Genomic DNA, 22,848 nt, shown 5'->3' on the forward strand with positions numbered 1-22,848 from the left:
TCGCCCCGACATCATCCTGCCATTTCATCATCGCTTCACTTTTTCGCTCGCTTCTCGAACGCTCTCTCTCTCTCTCTCTCTGACTCGCTCTCGTTCTCGGTCTATCCGCTACGCTACACCGTTCATCGATACAGGGGAGTCCGCTCCGTGGTCCATGGTCGCCTGGAACGGAGCTATCCTTACTGGGGAGTGTTTTCACTCCGCAGCGATAACAGCAAAAATTCCGTTTAGCTTATCGGAGTGAATTGGGCGTAAGAGTGGATCATTATTCACTTACTATTCACACCGCTGCGGAGCGTAAATTTAGTTCCAATTAGTAGAACAAATTCAATTTAAACCATCGCCTCTATTTGCATACACCGGGCGCCGCGTGTACTTGGGCTACGCCTCGTTGACTCTCGACAGACTATCGCGCTCGGTACGCACTTTGCGGCCAAATTTACGACGGCGCTGACGGCTGTTACATCTATCGGTGCCCGTCGATGCCGCTGTGTGTGTGCCTGCGCGTGCGTGCGTGTGTGTGTGTGGTTTGGTTTAATATTCTGCCCAACGTCGACGACGACGAGCCCACGGTACGGCACGGTTTTAATTTCGATGAAAGCCCATGCTTTCAGCATGATTTTCCCGTTAATTATGTCGACGACGAGTGCCGATGTGCGAAGACAAAAAAAATGTGTTTACCGTTTAAAAAACGCCGAGTTTTAATCTGTAGCTCATTAGAGGGATAAATCGGGGAGCTGGTATGTAAATAGTCCGGGCGTTTTGGCGCGAAACGTTTCCAAGTTAGCCAGCGTTCCGAACCGACGCCAGTAGCTGGCCCCACCACTCACACCGACTAACCTAGCCTCTAGACTCTGCACATGCGGACCGCTTTGAAGCGCGAATAAATAATTTAAGCCTTTGCGTAGTATCGGGCAGCCACTAGTTTGCTTGTACAATAACAAAGCCCTCGTCATTCATATCAGAATTAAAAAGGTAGTAAATGGGGCTCTCGGTGATGGTGCCGCAGAATCCATCAAAGGGCGATGCTTAGCGGCTCGACTCTTGCCGGCACCCTTCACTGTGTGTACATGATAGCAATTTGCGTTAAATTAATTCTCCCTTTCACATCGGCCCCCACGGGGGTGTCCCTTAGGGTAATAGGGTATCCTTTTAGCTGGCGCGGAACATCAGACTGCTGCACGGTGCTGGCGGGTAGTAACCACATGTAAACGGAAATTAATTTACAACACCCCCTACCGAACAGCTCATTAAAATCACACAATCCGGTCAATACACTGAATACACTGTCGGGCTGCTGCGGCCCGCTCGAACCCATTTTTGGCAGACACACTGCTGTGGGACTGTTGGGCGCATACGCCCCCCACCACTCTGGTCGGTTGCATAGTTTAATAGCATTTTGCGTTGGATTTTTCTGCTTCCATCCATTTCTTTACAGGGCTCAGTAATTATCGGTGAAATGAGCACGGAACTGTAACCGGACAAACGGCATGCAGCATGGTGACGCACTGACGGTGACGAAAACGAGTGGAGTCCTTCATCGATGGAGAAACTATTTGCCTGAGAAAAAAGGTGCAACACTGCAAAACTTTGCACCCGAAACACGTGTCTCGGTGTTCCATTTAGATGCACGCGACTGCTGAATGTTCGTTATTGTAAGACTCTAAACATCGATAGTGCTTAGAAGAAATGCGGCGAAACGTTTTTCGATGACTCTACACCAACGAATTAGCATTGATTTAGACAGTGTGGCGCTAAGCTGTTTGGCCGCAACGGCCTGAACACAGGAGTGAGCCAAACTTTTAACTCGTAGTGAACCGTAAACCGTATTTAAATGAACACTGTGTCCCGCAGTCAATGAGCGGCAGATTAGGATTAAAGATTAGTTTAAAACGAAAGGAAATTGTATAATGTTCTTGTACCACTAATGCAATCCAGAACCAAAAAATATGAATCACAACACTCAGTATTTACGCCTCGAAAGTGGGGCGTGGAAAATACGAACGAATTATACTTAGCACTAAACGCATAGCCTCTAACCAGTACTTAAAGCGAGTGAGAATGCGAGGTTCTTGATGAGGTGCGCAGGTAGTGATGTCAGTTCTCTCTGCTCTTTTGCGAGGCGAGCTGGCAGCTCCTCTTGCGCAAGAAAATAAGGGTCTAGGGTCTAAGTTTCGGTGTTTCTCCTCTACTCGGATCAGCAGGCTTAAGCAGTAGTCTTTTACTTAACAAACATAACAATCCGAGCAGCATAATTACGCATTCTGTGTGAGCAATCTCATTGTTAGGTGTTTTAAGGATCGCGTGTACACTGTGTTCCGTACGTTTATCTTCGTAATTATTATCATTAATATTATGTGTAACGCAAACTGCAATAATGGCTCTCTCTCTCTCTATGTTCGATGATGTTAACTTTTGAAGTTTAATTAACCCCACAGTGCACTCAATTTTGTATGACTGTAACATTTATAGTACCTCTTTAGAAGTAAATAAACTGAACCCGTGGATTCGGGCGGCTCAGCAAAGCTCCTCCTGGACCTTCCGGACCACCATTACTGTGGACCATGCATCCCGGGTTCGCCAGCAGCAATTGACGATTGTAATAAAGCGAAACGCAGAAATCATTCGTGCTCCCGTTGAGCAATCGGAAGATGGTACCTCCCAAAAAGCACACAATAAATATCAGAGTTGAATTGTAACCCATTTATCGGAGCGTTTCGTTTAATCTAATCTTCCACGTCTATAAAAGAAAGTCGTTTTAGTTACACTATTAGTTTAGTTTTAGTTTTAGTTACATTCCCGTGAAGTCACTATAAAACGTGGTACAACAAAAACGTCCCCGGTAAGTTTTGTCAAATTTGTGGAGCGTATTTTTCTGATTAACAAAAATGATCACATGCTGGCACCGTGTCACGGAAACCGCCCAAGACGTGGCGCAACATGCGAAAACCTCTGCGTCAATTCGAGAAGAAAAGCGCGAGTAGCGTTTTCCCAAATGTGTTCCCTGAAGCTTCCGACGGAAACTGTTTTTCTTTCGTGTATTGTTGCGATTCTTACCTTACTTTACTCCCCCATTTCTTTCGTTGGTAAATTTCTTTCCAATTCCAGTGGAAATAAAGACAATTCTGACGATGGGTTTTGCTATTTTAAAAGAAAAAGTTAGGAATTTATTACATGACGAGTGTCTTAAGGAGAAACACTATAATGAACAGTCACACATCCCACAGCTGGCCCTCACCAGGCAGCAGCCCGCAGCCACCCGCAGCAGGCCAGGGTGACCACTCCACGTTCACTCATGTGTCACGTCCGCTACGCCCTCGACCTGCTTTAGCAGATAGTCCGTGTGAACCGCGATAGTCGACCGAGAGGTCGCCGGCGATGGCAAACAGGACACTATCTATCTATCACTATCGTGATGTCCACGTCAGCTGGCGGGCGATTACGGTGTAGATTCGCGGCTGCATCCCCTCCAGCTCCTCGCCTACCTGGTAGGAAGGAAGTGCGGAAGGACGGTGAGTAACACATCCATTCCGTGACGGGAACAGGGTGCTGCTACGTACACTGAGCAACGCGGAAAACACCTCCCGGACGACGTGTATCGAGGGCGTTCCGACGATGCTGCCGATCCGCTGGAGACCCAGTTTCCGGTTGAACATGCTGGACCGCTTCAGCCAGCAGCGGATCCACGATTGGCGGGGAAACTGAACTTGCGCGTCAGGATCGACGTCGACAATGTGGCATGTTCACGGCTCGGGGGACCATCTGCGTTGTTTGGTCTTGTGCCTGAAAATAAAACAAAAAATGTTGAGTTCTTAACTGAATAAAAAAAGAAAGGCTTAAATAGTCTAAAATGCCCAATAAAGAATAATTAAAATACTTTTTTATGTATCCTAATCCTAATAAAAAAAATGAACTTGGTAAAATTCAAAATCTACTTTTTTATTGCCTCTGAGGTGGAACAAAGTTCGCCGGGCCAGCTAGTACTGTTATAAAAATTACAAACATATCACATATCATTACACATCACAAACGCCACTTTCGTCCGGCCTTGCTTAACACGGTTACAGGGGTTGTTGGTTTGTTTGCCTTACAGGAATTTGTATGCTCCGAATGTGCTAGATTCTTGTTACAAGGTTGGTGTTGGCTTTTAAGATACAAAGAGCATTTCGAACCAAAATTTTAACTAAGCACTGGCCGTCTCGAGCCTTACAGGTAATTCTCATTTGTTCCTGATAACGCATTCGTGTTTAGTAATTTGCATTGAATGAGGTGTTGTTGTGCTTTGGCTTTTTTTTAGTGGGGTTTTGGTGAAAGTGGCATCTTCGAGAAATGCTACCCACTGGTCTTTTTACATAGCGAGTCGTACACGGCGGTCAGCTGGAACAAGATCAAGGAACAGACAATTAGGTTTACGCACATTATATTCTTCGTACGCGAAAGCAATAACACTACGTGCTCACGATTAAGCTTAACTAGAAATGTTTGAAATATGATGAAAAAAAATTCGTCATACTTCTAGTACACCATTCCATTTGTATTGTTCACCGAGCAACCTGAAAACCACGACAGGTCACCCTCCCAGTTACGCAAACTCTGCCATATTAAACTTACTTGTGGCCCCCAAAAGCAAACATCGTGCATTTATGAATAATGAAAAAAGCCATTCCGACTCAAACGCTCGTGGCTTAGCGCGAAGCAGGAAAGGGTACGGGAGCATCGGTCTGAGCACCGAAGGGCCTCGTAGGGCCACGACACCGATACGCCGAACTGTTTTCCGATTCATTGCCCGTGAAAACGATTGCCGCTCGAAGGCGTCGACGGGATCGGAATGAATATTAATGTCTAGGACATCAACATCATCATCATCATACACCCCAGGGTTAACCAGGCTGTCTGTTTTACTACTTGTCGTCGTCGGCATTACCGCCGGACCATTTCGAGGGTCCTCTCGTGCGACTGCGAATGAGAACTTCATATTATTTCTTCGCACACAAATCATCGGTAATGGTTTTGGCGCTCATTATCATTCGAACCTACCTCTACCCCACGGAGACCGGCAGCAGACGTATGATGGCGCACAACATGGTGAAGATAAAAATTTGACAGAACCAAATGTTCAGAATATCCTTTGCGGCGGCGACACAGAATTTGATCGGTGGCGGGCAGGGTAAATATTTGATAGCAAACCAAAGCGATCCATTTCCTCGTGGTGGGTGTAAATACCATCCGCCAGCCAACGCGCAGACCAGTCGTCTTTGACGGGTTAGTCTGCCTTCGCGTGTAGTTCGTACTTTGAAGTCGAGCAGCACTTTGGTGGTTTGGGACTAAATTTTAATAAGTGTGTATTTCAGTGCGAATCTATCTGACATTTCGAATAAACAGAATAGTAACTCCCTGGTGCACGATGCTAAAGGACCGCAAACTGTGGACCATCTCCGCCGGAGCACTCTCGACACCCGAAAGCTCCCATTCCGGGCGTCAGCAACCAAGGTACAGCTTCAAGAAGGAGCTCTTTCAGCTGTTCACCTCCATCAGCGCGCATTGTTACCACCAGTTGGCCCAGGCGAATCGCAGCATTTGGGAACGACTGTTCTGGCTCCTGGTGCTGGTCCTGGAAGTGGCCACACTCGTCACTCTGACGCTGTCGGCGTGGAACAAGTTTAACGCGAACCCGCTGATCACCACGCTCTACGATACGATCTATCCCATCGCGAACGTGCCCTTCCCGGGGATCTCGCTGTGCAGCAACAACCGCATTTCGCGCTCCGCCGCCGGACAGTACGCCCGCAATCTGGCGCAGCGTGACCCGGAGCAGCGCAACGAGAGCTACTTTCTCGAGCAGATCGCACTACTCGGCAAGCTGTACGACTTCGACTTCGAGAATCTGCACCAGATGACCAAGTTTCAGGAATTTCTCGATCTGCACGATGTGAGCAACGCCACCGGCATGTACAACGCCCTGGACACGCTCGGCAAGGTAAAGAGACCACCAGGGTGGAGGTGAGAGGTTTGTGGCTAACTGTGTCCTTTAAGCTGTCACCCCGGTGCGAGGATATGCTTCTGCGTTGCTTCTGGAAAAGCATAGAGTTGCCGTGTATGCTCCGGAACGACATGATTGAAGTGCGGCGCACGCAGTACGGCTTTTGCTGTACGTTCAACTTCGTAGGACACAACGAGGACAGTGAGTAAGTGTTGATGCCTCTCGAGGCCGGAGCCCGGCGATCCAGATTTGGTCTGGACGCCAGCATGCTGCGGCTCCTTCCTAGTTGTAAACCTTTCCCCGTCCTAAATGTAGTTCTTTGGGCTCACAAGAATAGACCACTCAGGTTCCCGTTACTTGTGCTAACGATTACCAAATATTATCCATTTTTTGAAGTCCATTTAGTAAGGAAACCAAACGAGCTTTATTGTATCGATTTTTATTTGTGCACCAATAGTTTGAGTTTCTCTTCGATTTTCCTTCGCTTTTTGACAGTTCTGTTCACATATTAGTTGATTTAAGCATCATCTCTAATTATAGTGTAGATAAAATTTTAGTTTTGTTATGTTTACTACTACAGTAGACGTAGTCGTTGATAATGTGAAGTTAATAAACCTACCTACACCATAGTGGAGCAGGGAGCAAATCAAACCAAGTTAAGCACCGCAAACTCGTAACCCTTGGGTCTGTCGTGTCGTTTTCTCTTCGGCTATCCGTCAGAATTCATCCGCCACCGTACCACTTGGACATAGGCGGACCGGAAATGGGGCTCGTAGTGCTGCTGAATGGGTCCGCTAATGACTATTTCTACAACTTGTTCAACAACATCGGATTCAATGTACGAAGTATTTCCACCCGAAAAACGCGACTTAATCCCTTAACCGTGACTCCGCTCGGCGCTTGTAAAACGAGGGCAGGAACGCTCCCAAAATCCTCCCACACAGAAACGACAGACGAGCGGGGAGTTGATGCGCTTTCTATTACTTTCCGGGCCGACGGTTGCGTGGTTTCGTTACAGCTTCAAATTTTCAACCCCACCGAAGTGCCGGACATCACCGCCGGCGGAGTGAGCGAGCAGTTTATCCAGCTCGGCACGGAAACCTTCGTCCGCGTGGATGCCATCACCATCTACAGCGAGCCAGACGTGCGGCGTTACTCGAGACAGAAGGTAATGCATCCATTCGCCCGCGGTGAGGTCCTACCGGTCCTGAACCGGGCCGAACCACAAGCACCCGGGCATGCGAGCGTCAGGTAATTAATTCAATTTCGAAATGCTTCACGGTGACCACTTGGTTGCGAAACGCCCAGAAGCGCATGGAAGGTATTTTTCGGTACCCAGATCGGAGTGCACCGGCGAAGGGCGAAGGACCCATAGCGCGACGAAATGCCGCGGACAGAATGTACCGGATCGGGTTGGAATTTTACTATCAACGAAATTCTGTAATCGCCCTTCAATCAGGCACCGGGCGAATCGAATGCATTGAAGTGCCTTCGTGATGTGGCCCAAACCTAGCAGCATCGCAGGTTCCGCTTGGAATTTGGACTGATTTTGCGCGAGGTGGATTATTTCCGAATATTGGTGCTACGACCGATGTGGTCCAATACAGATTAGCGAAATACCTAATGAATCGATGTAATTACACGTTGGCGTAAGAATCTGATCGGCAAAAATCGTTACCATGGCAATGAAAGTATTCATTGCCGACTAATGGTAAGGTAGTTTTGAAACAAACATAGTCTGTTTAATATTTTGAACAAATATTCCCGTTTTTGAAATAATGTAAGTCGATTTCTTTACGGTTTCCGATTGTTTGACACAATAGCACTTATGCATTTTTGCTGTCTCCGCTGCAGTCGCCTGTGGAGGACGGTCGGAGAAAGTCTTCCCAAGTGTTTAATCTCGGCCGACACAAATTGTACGACTTATTCAATTTAATGTCAAGTTCGGGAAATGTTTTTTTTTTATAATCTCAGCATTTGTTCGAAACTATCGTACAATTACTATGCGGGTTCTAGAACTCAACAATAAAAGGATTTTCATCGAAGCTTATCAAACTTAACGACATAGACCGCGGCATACCATTACTAAATGCTGAAAAACGCACAAAGTCAGTTTAGACAGCCAGCGATCCGATTCGCATAGTTCAATCGTCTCGATTCTTACGCGGACAGTGCAAGTTGTACTCCTGTCAATGTCCCTATCTGTCTAGAAAAATCGAGCAAATTATAATATGACTCTGCCTAACGTTAATTATTAATCCGCAGAAAATTGGAATGAATACCCCAATTTGGGATGTTAGTGTACTGTTCATAGGATAACTAGAATTTGTAAACTTTCTTTATTACTGAGAACGGTTAACGCTAGGAACGTAAGCAAATCGTTAGCAAGTCGCTTGAGAGTCCTCGAGCGGTGGACAGAAACAATTTCAACTTTTACACAGCGAACAGACAGCTGGGTCATGTGGTGCCCGTTGGTGTCATGACGTTCCCTTTTTTATTCCACTGCTACCTATCGTCCGCTCGAGTTGCTGCCGTCTAGAACGTTGCAAACCACATCGTTACAAGGGGAAAGTACCACTTACGGGTTACTAACCGAAACAGTGAACCCTCTGGAGGGCTGGCCAGAACAGCGGCAGGAGTGCTGAACGCAAAACTAAAACCACAGAACAATATTTATGTACCGTACCGTGGACACATGTAGAGTAACTGGCCGTACTGGGCTGGCGTACTGTACCATTTCAAAACCAGATGGCACCGAACCGATCTCCATCGTCGCCCTGGTCGCTGGTCCCTGCGCGATGGTGGCCCGTGGAAATGTACCGGAACTTCCGGGAACGGGAATCCTCCTAATATGTGTTGCTAATTTTCTGTCGACCACCAAAAAGCGGCGGCTACAGCGAGTTTCGCCTTTGGTCTCCGCCACTCCGCAGCGCCAGTGTGTGTTCCGGGACGAGGTGCACAAGTACGGGGCCAACTACGGGCGCAGCAATTGCGTGGCCGCCTGCCGCATCCGCAGCGTGCAGGCCCTTTGCGAGTGCGTCCCGTTCTTCATGCCGATGGCCCGTGGCCCCGTTGGCGGCAACTCGGTAACGATCTGCAATTTGCAGCACATCGCCTGTCTGAACAAGTACAAAAGTAAGTATGGCCGAGAACGGCGCGGTATCCTGGCGACCCACGCAGCGGTACCCTGCGGAACCCCGTTAATTATCCTCGAGCCGCGAGACCCGTTGAGGTTTGTGATTTTTGTGTTTAACATTATCTCCCCTCCTGCGTTTATTGGCGTGTTTGGGGACTGCGGCACTTTGGACATGCACACACACACACACACACGCATATTTAAAACATGCCACCCCATGCCAGTCAAATGGTCCACGGTGATAACGGACCTCGTGCAGATCGCGGGCCTGGAGAAGGAGATGGAGGAGTCACTCTACTGCCCAGAGTGTCTGCCGGCGTGCTCGGACAGCAAGTACGAGACCAGATCTTCGTCCCTGCCGCTCATACCGACGCGCCGGGATGGGTTCGGCGTGATGGCCGGCATCACCGACGTGCGGGACGTGAGCCTGGTGCGCATCTTCTTCGGCTGGTCGGAAACGTGGCTGTACAAGCAGAGCGTCGCCTACTACTGGTTCGAGATACTCAGCAACTTTGGCGGCATGTTCGGCATTATCGGCGGCATGTCGCTGGTAACGCTGGTGGAGTGTGTTTACTTTGTCGGCCGACAGCTGGCGCTCGTGGTGGTGAGCCACGCGCGGACTACCCGAGCCCGTCACCAGCAACACACTCCTCAGCTGCTGCAGTAACACTAATAACTGGCCGCCCAATCCCCTGGCGGAAACCAACGATTATTAGCGGCACTTTCAACAGCCAACTAATAGGGGCCGATAAAGCCACAAGACCATCACACCGGACTTGAAAGCAACCGTAAAAGGACCACAGCTTAGCGCGTGCCATACACGTTCAACGGTAATAAAAATGTTAACCGGAATACTTTAAACTACTGAGGTGTTCAATAAATATTGCGTTTCAATATCATAGGGAGCTGCTGCTAAAACAAGGATAATTAGTTGCGCCCACTTTGGGTTGTGAACTGAGAACAGCATATTGCTGCAGCTTGACGATCCGGGCTATGCGGTCGCTAGTATTTCGCCTCTCCCGTCCTCTCGGCACGCTGCCCTGTTCCTCCAGTCTCCAGAGCCGAGCAGGTCCTCGCTGGCCTTGCGAACAGTGTCCTCCCATCTATATCTAGGCCTACCGACTGGCTTCTTACCGTGCACCTTTCTTAAAAGCGTTTTCTTTGGAATCCTTAACTCATCCATTCGTACAATGTGCCCAGCCCATTGCACCTTTTGTTTCTTCATCATGACAGAAACTTCTGGAGTATTAAGCATTTCGTGGATTTCTCTATTGTGTCTGATCCTCTAAAATTCTCTATCTTTCACTGGGGCAAGAATTTTTCTAAGTTCGAAGTTCTCCGATCCATAATACAAGACAGGGCGGATTATCGTCTTGTATGATCTTGGTTTACCCTGTCTGTGCCCTATCTTTGATTTGATTATGGGCAATATAGAGAAATATGTTCGGTTGGCTATTTGTATTCTACGACGTATCTCGTCTTCTTCATTACCATCTGCTGCCAAATTGGTACCGAGATATACGATGGGGCAGTATTTATGCAGTGCTTGTAATAATGCTCGATTCTGGTTCCATTACTCCGGTCTTTCGAGGACTAGTGCTTAGGCGAATCCGTTGAGTTCTTATGGTCCGACGAGCATAGCCCCAACGTAAGTTTTTTCACACAAGTTGATACTCCGCCAAAGCTCAAACTGATGCCATTCGTAAAGCCCTAATGCCCGGGACGGGTACTTAATCCTACTGAGGATCCCAATTGTGAACCTGAACACCTGAACTCACAGCCCTCATCGGCGCAGTAGTGTTTGTGAAGGCGAAAATATACACTCCAAAGAAAAATTAAGTGCCAACACAAATTAAACCCAACAACATCATGTTTTGCACCGGCGGCCCACAGCACGGTGCATAAAACAATTATTACACTCGCACCGACTCGAGCCAGCTGCACGTGTAAATCACAACATGTTAATTGTAGTTCACAGTGTAGTACATCACCACCGGCGGTTCCAGAACGCTCTGTCGGGCGCGCTACCAACTATCAACATCCGCCACCGGTGGCCAGCGCCAGGATTAAAACTTTCCGAAACACACCACAACCGGCCGGCAGGATGTGAGCACGTGTGCCGCGCGAGTCGTTGCATGTGACACCGCTAGCACGCCACCCTCCTGCGCCCGGTCGAAGGACGAATGCTAATGAGTGTGTTTTACACCGAGCGCTGGTTGGCGGTGTCTTGGCGGTTTATTTTTCGCTAACAGAGCACCGAGGAAGCTCATCTGGTTGCGGTTGCGTTGCGTCCATCACGTGGCGTCCCTCGCGGCGCTCTTACTGTGCGGACGGTTCCACAAGCGACAGGATGTTGCCGGTCGGTTGGCACGGCTTCCGGAGCTCGTTGCCCCGCGTGTGGATGATTTTCTTTGCCGTCCACTTGGAGTCCTCCTTCAGCGGGCACACGCTGTACCGCATCCGGTCGTCCGCGTCGCCCGTTTCCTTGAGGTTATACCAGAAGACGGCGTCGCCCTTCCGCGGCCGAATGCTGACGCGCAGCCGTGGAAATATAAGCCTGCCTCCTTCCTCGACGTCACTCATCTGCGGACCGAGGCGAAGGTGTTTAGCGGAGGGGACTCCCACGAAACCGGGTGGCAATTCCGGTAAGGGTACTTACGAAGAAGAACACCGTCGCTAGCCGATCGCCGGCGTACGCAAACTTGTGACGCTCCTCCGGTGTCCTGATCGCGTCGATATCGCTCGTCCGGAACGCGCCCACCTCGTTGTAGATCACTTTCAGCGGCTCGGCCGTCTCGCAGCTCAGCCCGGTCATCCGTTCGATGCGCCGTGTGAACCGCTCCACCACGCCGTGGTCCCGGTCGTGCAGCGTGAAGGTCTGATGGTTGTCGTAGTACACCGGAAGCCAGCTGTCGTTTGTCACTCCCGACTGCTTGATGTACGCCTCGCCCAGCTCCTTCAGCTTGGCGATCTCGGTGTCGTGAATCACGTCGTGAAAAATGCCAACGAACGGCTGCAAACTTAGCAGTTCCACCTTGTGCGGCCCGATCACACTGTGCAGGTTGCGGGCATCGTACCAGCAGACCAGCTGGCTGGTGATCGCGGCCGACCGCTCGTACGTTCCGAGGCACAGCTCCTGGTACGGGTCGAACCGGACCTTCACGGTCTTGGGTTGTGGAGCCCCATCTTCGGCGGTGTCCTGTGCGGCAGGCTGGCCAAGGAACAGTCCCAGCAGCAGAAACCCTAGCAGCCATGCCCAACGCCCAGCACTCGATAGATGTGCGCGATCCATTGCGTGAAGTGAAGCACCCAAAAAATTGAAACTAACTGACTTCATACCCCAGAATACCTGACGTGTCCCTCGCGGGAACCCAAGCCACGCAGTTGATCAAACATTATTCGACAACACACGAAGACATTCCCGGACCGCCGATGATGCGCGTCGTTCACGTCGCTGCCAACCCTAAAATCAAAACGCCCGGCTTGAGGCTCGAGTTCCCGAAGGTGTTACACTTACCTTTGAAAAAATGCTCATTACAACGACGAGCTGTTTGGGTGTGTGTGTGCGAGTGTGTGCGCTAATGGTGCGAAGTTCAACACTTCAAAAACATGGCCCTGCACAATGGGCGCACAATGGAAATGAGTTGAAAGCAAATACACTTCAAGCACACTTTTGCACGGCGTTCCACGATGTGCGCCGTAATCATTACGTCGATGCACCACCAGGACGATGGTGCCACGGTTTTCAATATCCATTGTCACCCCCACTACAGACCGCCCCCCACACCGGAACCAGCACCTGTCCTGCCTCCGGCCCGCCAGATTTCACCGTCGAACCAATATAAATTCCAATCGACCTGTGCAAACTCCGGACCCGACCCGGGAGGGCGGGCTGATTAAAAGGTCAGCTGGTGGGGCACGTGAACTAACACGAGGTCCCCGGAATTATCGTTGATTTGTTGGTAAATGGTGAAAAAATTCCCCCGTCCCGTCCCCTACCAGTGGGCGAACTATTCTGCATCCGCGGCTGTTCCGGGGGATTGGAATTGATCGATTTCGCCGAGTGCATCCGAATTCGTGTGGTGCCGCCGCAACCCACCGCAACAACACAAAGGAGCACAATGGCTGCACACGTCCTGATCACCGGTTGCCGCGTGGGGAGACCGTGCGGCCGTGCGGCCCATCGGTACTCAGCCCCCGAATTGTCGGGGGTTGATATTTTCACCCCTTTTTATGAATATCTGATCCCTTCCCGATTATTACTTGTTTGGTTTATTTTCCGAAGGTCCTGACGCCCAACGAATCCTGGTTCTTGACCGTCTGCTCTGGGGACGATGGCTTGGCGTGATGGCGCTAAGCAATTGATAGAGCGTGGATCTAACTAAATTCCAAATTCAGCTCGAATCGAAAAGCCCTTTCCCGTTCTTTTTCTATGCGATGATATGGCGGCGGCCTGTTAGAGTACTACGTGGATTGCAAATTGGTCAGCCACACAATGATTACATTTTAATGAATTTATTGAGCCTCCGTAGCGCGGAGAAGAAAGAATGGATTTTTGCACCTGCACATCAAGAGATTCTTCGCAGCCACACTGGAGTCAACACTCGAAAGTGAGCAAAAGGTGTCATTTAAAAGAGTCACTGTAGAATGTGAATTGGGGATAAACTACATAATGGAAACGAGAGATTTTAGGCGCAAGGTTTCGTTCCACTTTACCGTATTACAGCTCTCGGAGATCTCATAGTAAATTTCTTTCAACATTCCCGAGATGCGACAGATGAAATGGAATGAGGTGTTCTGCGAACTAAGAAGCCATAGTCGGTGTTCTTCAAATTTCGCCCATTTAGGTATTCCAACAAAACAATGACTTCCGATGCTTTAAGTTTTCCAACAAAGTGTAGGTCTTTTGTGCAGAACTCTACAAAGCAACAACATTTTTGGTTTCTACTCCAGTGATTGAAATGTTAAAATGCCGCTGGGCAAACTATTGTCAACATGAACTGGATGTTGACGAAAAAACAGGTTTTTTGCCAACCTCACCATTTCTCAGTTCATGCAGGCTCGCACCGGGAGAGATGTGTGAAATGCACACCTCCACCAGGAGTGGTACATGCGTGGGCGCGGAACTAGAATAAAGCGAACGGAAGCATAACTGTGCCCGGGCGGTGAAATGAAAACCGGCGGATAAAAATGCATGAAATATTTAGTCGTTATGAAATCCAATCATAACGATAAATGTACTTTCAATAAATTGTTTTCCCACCGCGTGGCACGGGTCAAGGGTCGATCGAGGCGCCACCACTCTCGGAAGACTGTTCGCTGCGAGGAACGCGGGTTTTGAGGAGTTCAAAGCATTCCTGGCAAGTGATTGGGACCAGACCAAACTGCCGGGCTGGCTGGCTTCATTCTGCGGGTTTTGTTTTTTTTAACAGCATTCAATATTTTTAACTTTTGTTTCCAGCTCACCCTTAACATAACCTGATACGCGTTCGTTGCCGTGGGTAGTTTAAAACGTGCGCACCGAAAAAGGAGTTCTTTGCGACGACGGGCCCGGTGCCTGGACGTTCCCTCCACAGGTTCCCTACATTAATGTTTGCGTTCTGCGCTGTGGGCAATATTTGAGCAAATATTTACCGAATCGTGTCGCTTTCGCTCCGGATGGTCAGCTTAGGAAAACCGGCAGCGCAAGGGGCACGTCGTATTATTTTTATCGAATTTTCAACATCCCCATTCCGGGCGCAGTCGGGGATAGGGCGGCCATCGGAGAGCGGGGTCACGAAAATTTTATGTGTATTTTATGTTGCTGACCGGAGGGAGCACTGGTTCGGCCATGGGTCGAGATTGTTACCATGTTTGACGATCGCCAAACGAACGACCGACGCTCGAACAACACACTCGCCGGTAATTGGGAGGAGAAATGCAGCCAGAAATGCAGAAACACGAATACGATTTGCATCCCCGATCAGCCGAAGCATTAGCGGAGTCGAGTAAATGCAACGGACTGCTTAATGCAAACTAAGTCGCTTCAAGAAACCGAACGTTCGGTATTGGTAGGGATCAATCTGGGATTCGGCAAATCGGAGCAGCGCCTTTGTGCATCGTAGAAAAATCGAACCCCTTTTCCGACGTGACGTGGATCTTCGTGCGTCCTGCACGAGATTGGACGAGGGGTGGTCGGTGTAGGACGAGGGGTGGTCGGTGGCAGCTTGTTTATCCTCAACTCTGCGAACAACGTAGACCATGCTGCTGCTTCACTTTACCGGTCGACGGAGCATTCGATGGTGTACGTTATCAACCGTAAGCCGCATGTAGACATCGTTGTCGGTAAATAATGACATGCAACCGACCACACCACAGGCAACATAAGGGTGGTGGTCTTTGCTCCTGTGCGCCACGCTTTCTTCGGAAAGGACCCGAGGCTCACCGAGGCAAGCATCGACGAGCTTTACCGGAGCGAACGCATGCCACAACTTCCCAAGAAGTGGAAGATAAAAGATGACGAAAGGTAGGGACATTTGCTACAACTTCAAACAGACAAACAGTGCAGGAGGTTTTGGCGGTGTGATGAGGACCTAGTTAGTGGGCCAGGCCAGCGCAACATGCTCCTTAATAAATGAAGAAACGGTAGCACACACACCGAAGTGTTTGAATTGTTCCAATCGATAATGTATCGTCGATAAGGATAATACCGTAGGCATGTGTTGCTCTTCGCAAGCAGCTCATCATAGGTCTGGCCGGGCTCGCAAACGGTCCGATAGTTTGTTGGATAATTGAACAGCTTGCTGCAGGAGAGTGGAGTCGGCCCGGTTTGACCCACGTCGCGTGTCGTGATGTTGAAGATGTGCGTTGGATAGAAATGGGCCACCGTATAGGAGATGACCGTACGGCGAAATGTAGCGCCCAGGACATGACAGACGAACACGACGAACTGTAAGCTCGGCGGTATGTTCATCATGTCTCAGAAGCACGTTTGAGAACGCATGCCGAAAAAAAGAGGCTCAGTATCGATCACTGTGAAACATTGCATTGCTTCCGTTTGGTCAATCAGTGCACCGAGCTGGGTAACAGGATCGTTATGGCATACGGAGTTAGAAACGACTCAATGCACCGTACCTTGCAGCAGTGTTTGGTGCAATTTTCGCTCTGTTATGCGCCTGTTGGTTTGAGGTAATGATAATAGTATAAATTGACAGTCCTGAGGGCTCCTCGGCAGACTTGCTGTGTTCTACGCAAGTATTCTGAATTATGATTACGCTAGATGGAGTACATTAAAACCGTGACACCGTGAACCGTGTTTCGTATATGAATTTTAATGCGTTTACGAGTTTGTTCTGCTACTAGTCTAAATAGATAAAGAATAAAAAAATTGTTTTACCGGTGGTAATCGTGGAACGTATTTCTGGAAAACAAAAGGTTCTATACCTATCATAGGAAAATGGATTAACTAGGAAATAAGATTAGCCAGAAGAAATAATTGAAAACTTGTTGACAATAGAAATAAATTCAATTTAAATTTACTGCACTGTATTCAATAACGATAAGTTAAAAGATTATACTTAAAAGGTACTTTGAGTAATCTAACTGATAAAATTGCAACCATTTACTTTTAATCACAAACAGTGTTCACTTAACATTGATTCTTCGTAAGATATTGACTGCAGGTCTAAGATAAGCTAGCCCATCTAAGCTTTTCTCTGATGGATATGAATCAGAATCAGATCGGATGGGAAAACAGGAAAAAACTTCCTTTTGATGCAATACCATCAACGTTTTCTTATGCTGTCCGACTGTAGCATTCTGACATCAAAGTGAATCCCGGTAACAGTGCAAGTGAGAAATGCGGAGTTTCTTCACAGAAACATGTTTGTGCCGAAATTGTAACTCCTTTCATAGATGCATAGAGCATGGTGGCTCCTGTAACATTGCTCCGAATCGTGTTGATAACTGTACAGGAACATTCTGCAGACAGTGGCGGCGGATGTCATTCCCGCCAGGACTTACATCGCCACAGAGCCACTAGTGTGTGCCAATGATCTAACCGGTCGATAACCACCGTAGCTCCGATTCCCCCGTCCACTTTGATTGATGCCACCGTTTGGATGTAGGAATCGTCCGTTCCTAGCAACACGGTCCCCGGGGGATAAACGGAGCGCTCGGATCGTAGGTTGCCGTGGGGACGATGGCAGGTGTCGTTTTTGGTGAAAGATAACACCATCATCAGCATCGCCGCCCCGGATGGCGATTGAGTTGTACCGCCGAAGAGGCAAAACGCTCATCCCGGTTCAGTGTTTGGTCTAGGACCTTCTTGCAACCCTCTTCACGGTGGCAAACAAAATCGGTGGCCCTCCAGACCCGCCCACGGAGAAATGTGTAAAATTTACACATCCAAGCAAATCTATTTGCGTACCGTTTACTTTCATGTGTTCAGGTATTTCAGTAACAGAAACAAAAAGTGACTCCTGTCTCCCCTTGAGACACTGTATCGTGTCAGTAATTGCGCTATATCTTGGCCAGAAATCAACCGGCAGCTTTCCGAGGCGCCAGACAGCACAGCGTTCATCATCAGCAGACACATGCAGGATTAATAAGCCTGCTCTTTCTGCAATCCCCGCCGAATGCGCTCGGTCAGAGTGGTCACCTGTATGGCCACACACACAGTGTCTGGCCCTTTGCAGGGCCAGGCGACGTCACTAATGAATAAAATATTACTGAAATGAAAACATTCTTCGCACACTACGGCCCGTTTTGACGCAGCGATGAGTTGCAACCAGTGAATTTCGCGTCCTAGTGTGCTTCGGTGAGCTTGCATCTAAAAACAGCTACATTTACCACCCTTTCTCCCGCCACCGGTCAGTTAGGTTTGGGTGAAGCGGTGGAATAACTTCATATTACAACATACTCCCGGAAGTGCCGAAAGGATTACGTTTCCGGGTATATGCTTCACCGACGCTGGGGAACACGAATGAAACGCGTCGTTCGTGAAATATCCCACCTTCGATGGGTCGACTTTCATGGACGGATTACTGTGTGTGTGTATGATTTAATATGTTTGCTCTTTCGCTACGTGTTTCACCTAAACACCAATGGTTGCTTGAATAGGGTAACTGGTGGGAATTATCTGCAATCCAATGCAAGCTTTGCATGTTGAAAGTAAAGAGCTTATGCTTTGTGTTTGCAAAAGGATGGGCTTCAGGTTGGTACTTACTGTAACAAGCTCCGCTCGAAATGTATGTTTCAGATATCTTTGAGGCGTCGGAACAATCTGTTATTTTAGTTGAAATCTTTACAATGATAATATGTGGATGCTACAAATATCAGCTGGCGAATCAACACAATCGACAAAACAACCAACTACCATTTTGAATTAACTTACAAAACTCACAGCTAGAGTGCGCTATCGTCTCATGTAAACAAAAATGAATCTTGCACGCATTCCAAACTACCCGACCAAAATTGTATGCAATAAAACAGAACTGTCACTTTTTTTAACAAGTCTCGAGCAAGATTACACAGTGCGAAGGTCATCTGGAGGTTGCAGTTCCGAAAAAAGATAGAGCGCCGGTTGGTTGGAAATTTCACTTTCATCGCTGCTGTGTTGTTAGTATTTGATTACCTTTCGACCACGCATCGCTCAGATAAGGGGCTGCCACTAATCCGTCGACCTTCGTTCCGCGTTCGCTCAAACTCGCTTCATTTCACAGCGACCGGTTACACAATTCGCTTTCGCGGTAACAGTTTCAATCGGATCATCGCCAGCCACCATCATGGGTCGTAAGTTCTGCGTCGGAGGAAACTGGAAGATGAACGGCGACAAGGCCAGCATCACCGAGCTGTGCAAATTGCTGTCGGCGGGACCGCTGGACCCAAATACCGAAGTCGTCGTCGGTTGCCCTGCACCGTACTTGTCGCTGGCGCGCTCATCGCTACCGGAATCGATTGGTGTGTCGGCCCAGAACTGCTACAAGGTTTCGAAGGGTGCTTTCACCGGTGAAATCTCTCCCGCAATGCTGAAGGATCTCGGCCTCGGTTGGGTCATCCTGGGTCACTCGGAGCGCCGTGCCATCTTCGGTGAAACGGACGAGCTGATAGCGGAGAAAGTGGCCCACGCCCTTGCGGAAGGACTGAAGGTCATCGCTTGCATCGGCGAGACGCTGCAGGAGCGTGAAGCCGGTCAAACCGAAGCAGTGTGCTTCCGGCAGACGAAAGCCATCGCCGCCCAGGTGAAGGACTGGACCAACGTGGTTATTGCGTACGAACCGGTGTGGGCCATCGGAACGGGCAAGACCGCCACCCCAGAGCAGGCACAGGAAGTGCATGCCGCTCTGCGGAAGTGGTTCACGGAGAACGTTTCGGCGGACGTCTCAAACGGCATCCGCATTCAGTACGGTGGCTCGGTTACGGCCGCAAACTGTCGCGAGCTGGCCGCCAAGCCGGACATTGATGGATTCCTAGTTGGCGGTGCTTCGTTGAAGCCCGAGTTTGTGGAGATTGTCAATGCCAGAAAGTGAGTCGGAGCATCGGATCTGCCCAGTCCCGTTGAGTAGTGACAGGGACACGCACAGTAGAAGCGCACGTCCCCAGCAAATGTGTTTCGTTTCGTCTTACTTTAAGTACCGCTCGATGCGCTGATTGTTACATTTAAGCATTAAAACCAAGTCATTCATTCAAATAAATGTAAAATCGCCGGCATGTTGTCTCAGTGAAAACGAGTGTTATCTTTTCTACGCCGTCATCTCCACGTTGTCGTAGATATCTTCCACACCGTCCATTGCTTTCAGTTTGTCTTTCAGCTTTTCGTATGCCTCCATTGCCTCAGCATTAAGCACGATGGTTGACTTTGGAAAAAAGGCTTGTTCGCAGTGCTCCACGCTGTAGTTCAACTTTTCCAGCTCTTTCTTTATCCTATCAACGTCACGAAAACTGCAAAGGAACTGCAAAAACAGGATCGTGCTTGACTATTTTCCACCCTGGATGTTGGATTATTTTGAACGTACCCTGACCCGTCGATCATGCGCATCCATCACCTCGATATCCTCAGCACCCATTTCGATTGCGTGATCCGTACACACCGAAGTAAGATCTTCGCTTTGCACCTCTGCCGGAGGAATGGCTTCCACAAACCCTATTTCATCAAAGGCATGCTTTGTGTCGAAGAACAGAGCGCTGGGTATGAAAGACAACGATGTTTCGAGATTAAATCGAACATAAACAGCACAGCGGTTTCCATTAGCTTACAAATTCTTCCTCAGAGTCGTGGCCATTTCCATCTTCAGTTGTGTGAAACGATCCGTGTACAGTACGCAAACAATATTGATTTGATCGAGGGCTTTGATCTCCAGTACGTACTTTTTCAGTTCCGCCGACTGAGTGGTGCACTTCTTCAGAACGCCCTGAATAGTGGCGTTGGGCATATTTTTCTTCAACGCTTCGTCGATCGCCGCCCGGAGTACATTATTCACTGCTGGGTTAGGTCCACCGGCTGGAAGTGAAAAGGAGCGTTTAACGAGGCATGGATTAACGTGAACATTATGTTCAAACCATCTTTGCCTACCCTGCACCGCAAGACGGATCTGGCGGGACAGTTTTATGAACAGGACGGATTTGCGCCCATCATTCAATGCCTTTACGTGGCGAATATTTTGCCATTTTGAGTGACCAGCAAATGCGGTTTTGGCTGGATGTATGTGCCTCGTGAGTGCTACAGTTGTTGGAGGCAACCTCACAATGCTCACCAGCAGCCCCACAGTTCTTAACATCCTCCAAGCGGACGAGGAAGCTCAGAAACGTGATCGGACGATTACATAAAACTTTGTTTCGAGCCGGCTGCACTTTACATTTGTTTACATTTTTTGACAGCAGGGTTCGATCTTAAGCTACGTAAACATAGGTTTGTCAGCAGGGCTCGATCTTAAGCTACGTCACAGGAGGTCTACAGTTGTTTATGCAATCCGTACGAATCTAACGTGGAAACCACATTCAAATTTCAATAAGAAAAAAATAATCTATTCTAGTCGTATCGCATCAATTTATTGCTGTTCCGCCAAAAATGCTCTTCCGAAATTATTTTATCCGTTTAGAATCATTTTCCTCTTCTCGCTTCACGACCAATCTTGCGAATGTTTCGTCTACACACATGTAATCAGATTACGAAGACGTGAGACCAACGCAGACAATGATTATTCTTATCATTCCACTCAAGCCTCAAGAATCTGCACGGGCCGGATCTCTGTAGGCCCGGAACACACAGTCATGGGTATCGCCAATTTGTTCAGCCTCGTACTTACAGGGCTAATTGTGTTTCTTAGCAAAGAAACACTAGCGCTTGAGGACTCAAAAATCCAGACGGTTTTAAGAATCGAACCACAATCCCTGAGTGGCATTGTGGGACAAACGGTAAGCTTCTCACTCTTTGCTGAGTAAGTATCAAACCGACACGACTAAATTATGAAAACCTAAAACATATCCTAATTCGATGCCTTATTTCAGGCGACTCCGCGCTAGCGATCAAAATGTCTCAGTTACTTGGAACAGAGCGGAAGCGCTTTCGATCAGACCATCCACTACTATCATTGTATCCGAGTGTGAACCAAATGTATCCATCGTCGAATCGAAATACTCAGTGTACGTTTCGTCCACCAAACAGGGACGATTCCTCATTCGTCCAATCATCCATCCGCATCATTCGGTGGACGATAGTCGCTTATTTGTGCAGTTAAAAGTGGCCAAGTACCGACCGCTGATAATCGTTTCGACTTCGATCGGTTGGATGTACACGCTTTGCTGGACGGTTGGAGATTACATTCAAGTGTGGACCAATTACAAGCGGAAAAGCGTTGTCGGGCTGAGCTTTGATTTCTTGTTCCTCAACGTCGTCGGGAATTGCTGTTATGCGACATTCAATGCCCTGCTGTTCTGGAACCATTACGTTGAAGTATGTAAAAGTGAGCTTTACTTTGCGCATCGGTCAGCAAAAACTAAAACCTTTTTCTTCTTTCTAAGTTGGAATATTTCAGAAGACACCCGTTCGGTCTTAATCCGGTGATTGCGAATGATGTCGGATATGCATTACATGCCGTTTTCGGTAATCTCATGTTAATAGCTCAGTTCTATCTGTTTCCCAGCGATGGAAATTTGGTTTCCATCCCCGTCAAAATACTTATCGGAGGCTGCATGGTGCTGGTCGGTGTTTGTAGTAGCTTAGCATTTGAGGGTCAAATGCACTGGCTAGATTTTTTGTACGTCCTCAGCTATGTGAAGCTATCGTCAAATTTGGTGAAATACGTTCCTCAAGTATATATGAATTTCAAACGGAAGAGTACCGAAGGATTCTCCATTTCAAACCGCATCGTGGACTTGATCGGTGGACTTTTGAGCCTCCTTCAGATGATACTGAACAGTTGGAACTTTGGTAAGTATGCTAGAGCACCTTGCAAGGGCCATTGTATAAGACAGTCGCCTTTCTTCAACAGACGACTGGCAATCGATTGGAGGAAGTCCTGTAAAGTTCGGGTTAGGATTCGTGTCCATATTTTTCGATATTGTGTTTATGGTGCAGCATTACGTGTGCTACAAAGAAAACCGATCAGATAATGCAAAAAGCATTCCGTAAAAAACAATAAGCAATTCTGTGCAACCCAATCCGTACAAACCATATTGGAGGTCCAAATAACGAAAGATATTTGATTCATAAAAATCATTTTTATTATTTCTTACAAGTTCATATATTTGTCAT

At 48.3% G+C, this 22,848-nt stretch overlaps 7 protein-coding genes across 7 annotated transcripts in view; 4 read left to right on the forward strand and 3 right to left on the reverse strand.

Moving 5' to 3' along the window:
- Nucleotides 1-1,448, forward strand: part of LOC128270225 (uncharacterized protein DDB_G0283357) — a 61,421-nt gene extending 59,973 nt beyond the window's left edge. The window contains exon 13 of the mRNA XM_053007626.1: nucleotides 1,439-1,448. Coding sequence (XP_052863586.1) covers nucleotides 1,439-1,448 — 10 coding nt within the window. The remainder of the gene's footprint in view (nucleotides 1-1,438) is intronic.
- A 1,959-nt stretch (nucleotides 1,449-3,407) lies between these two features.
- LOC128270226 (uncharacterized) lies at nucleotides 3,408-4,223 on the reverse strand. The gene is made up of 3 exons (XM_053007627.1): nucleotides 4,211-4,223; nucleotides 3,561-3,706; nucleotides 3,408-3,485 (listed from the first exon to the last, which is right to left on the reverse strand). Exons 1-3 carry the CDS (start codon nucleotides 4,221-4,223, stop codon nucleotides 3,408-3,410), a joined length of 237 nt encoding a protein of 78 aa, XP_052863587.1.
- A 1,181-nt stretch (nucleotides 4,224-5,404) lies between these two features.
- Nucleotides 5,405-9,783, forward strand: LOC128270227 (pickpocket protein 28-like). The gene is made up of 6 exons (XM_053007628.1): nucleotides 5,405-5,977; nucleotides 6,034-6,185; nucleotides 6,701-6,825; nucleotides 6,946-7,148; nucleotides 8,911-9,115; nucleotides 9,341-9,783. The coding sequence occupies exons 1-6, from the start codon at nucleotides 5,405-5,407 to the stop codon at nucleotides 9,781-9,783; spliced, it is 1,701 nt and encodes a 566-aa protein (XP_052863588.1).
- Nucleotides 9,784-11,435: 1,652 nt separating this feature from the next.
- On the reverse strand, nucleotides 11,436-12,408 carry LOC128270229 (prolyl 4-hydroxylase subunit alpha-1-like). Its single transcript, XM_053007629.1, has 2 exons — nucleotides 11,776-12,408; nucleotides 11,436-11,699 (listed from the first exon to the last, which is right to left on the reverse strand). Exons 1-2 carry the CDS (start codon nucleotides 12,406-12,408, stop codon nucleotides 11,436-11,438), a joined length of 897 nt encoding a protein of 298 aa, XP_052863589.1.
- A 6,203-nt stretch (nucleotides 12,409-18,611) lies between these two features.
- On the forward strand, nucleotides 18,612-19,813 carry LOC128274875 (triosephosphate isomerase). The gene is made up of 2 exons (XM_053013208.1): nucleotides 18,612-18,713; nucleotides 18,818-19,813. Exon 2 carries the CDS (start codon nucleotides 18,881-18,883, stop codon nucleotides 19,622-19,624), a length of 744 nt encoding a protein of 247 aa, XP_052869168.1. The 5' UTR covers nucleotides 18,612-18,713; nucleotides 18,818-18,880; the 3' UTR covers nucleotides 19,625-19,813.
- Nucleotides 19,814-19,815: 2 nt separating this feature from the next.
- Nucleotides 19,816-20,906, reverse strand: LOC128274874 (probable transcriptional regulatory protein TTE1135). The gene is made up of 4 exons (XM_053013207.1): nucleotides 20,668-20,906; nucleotides 20,352-20,595; nucleotides 20,111-20,279; nucleotides 19,816-20,047 (listed from the first exon to the last, which is right to left on the reverse strand). Exons 1-4 carry the CDS (start codon nucleotides 20,870-20,872, stop codon nucleotides 19,838-19,840), a joined length of 828 nt encoding a protein of 275 aa, XP_052869167.1. The 5' UTR covers nucleotides 20,873-20,906; the 3' UTR covers nucleotides 19,816-19,837.
- Nucleotides 20,907-21,365: 459 nt separating this feature from the next.
- Nucleotides 21,366-22,725, forward strand: LOC128270230 (cystinosin homolog). The gene is made up of 4 exons (XM_053007630.1): nucleotides 21,366-21,532; nucleotides 21,603-22,047; nucleotides 22,116-22,524; nucleotides 22,586-22,725. The coding sequence occupies exons 1-4, from the start codon at nucleotides 21,366-21,368 to the stop codon at nucleotides 22,723-22,725; spliced, it is 1,161 nt and encodes a 386-aa protein (XP_052863590.1).
- Nucleotides 22,726-22,848: the final 123 nt, after the last annotated feature.

The sequence above is a fragment of the Anopheles cruzii genome, chromosome 3 (assembly GCF_943734635.1).
Source record: "Anopheles cruzii chromosome 3, idAnoCruzAS_RS32_06, whole genome shotgun sequence".
Taxonomy (NCBI): Eukaryota; Metazoa; Arthropoda; class Insecta; order Diptera; family Culicidae; genus Anopheles; species Anopheles cruzii.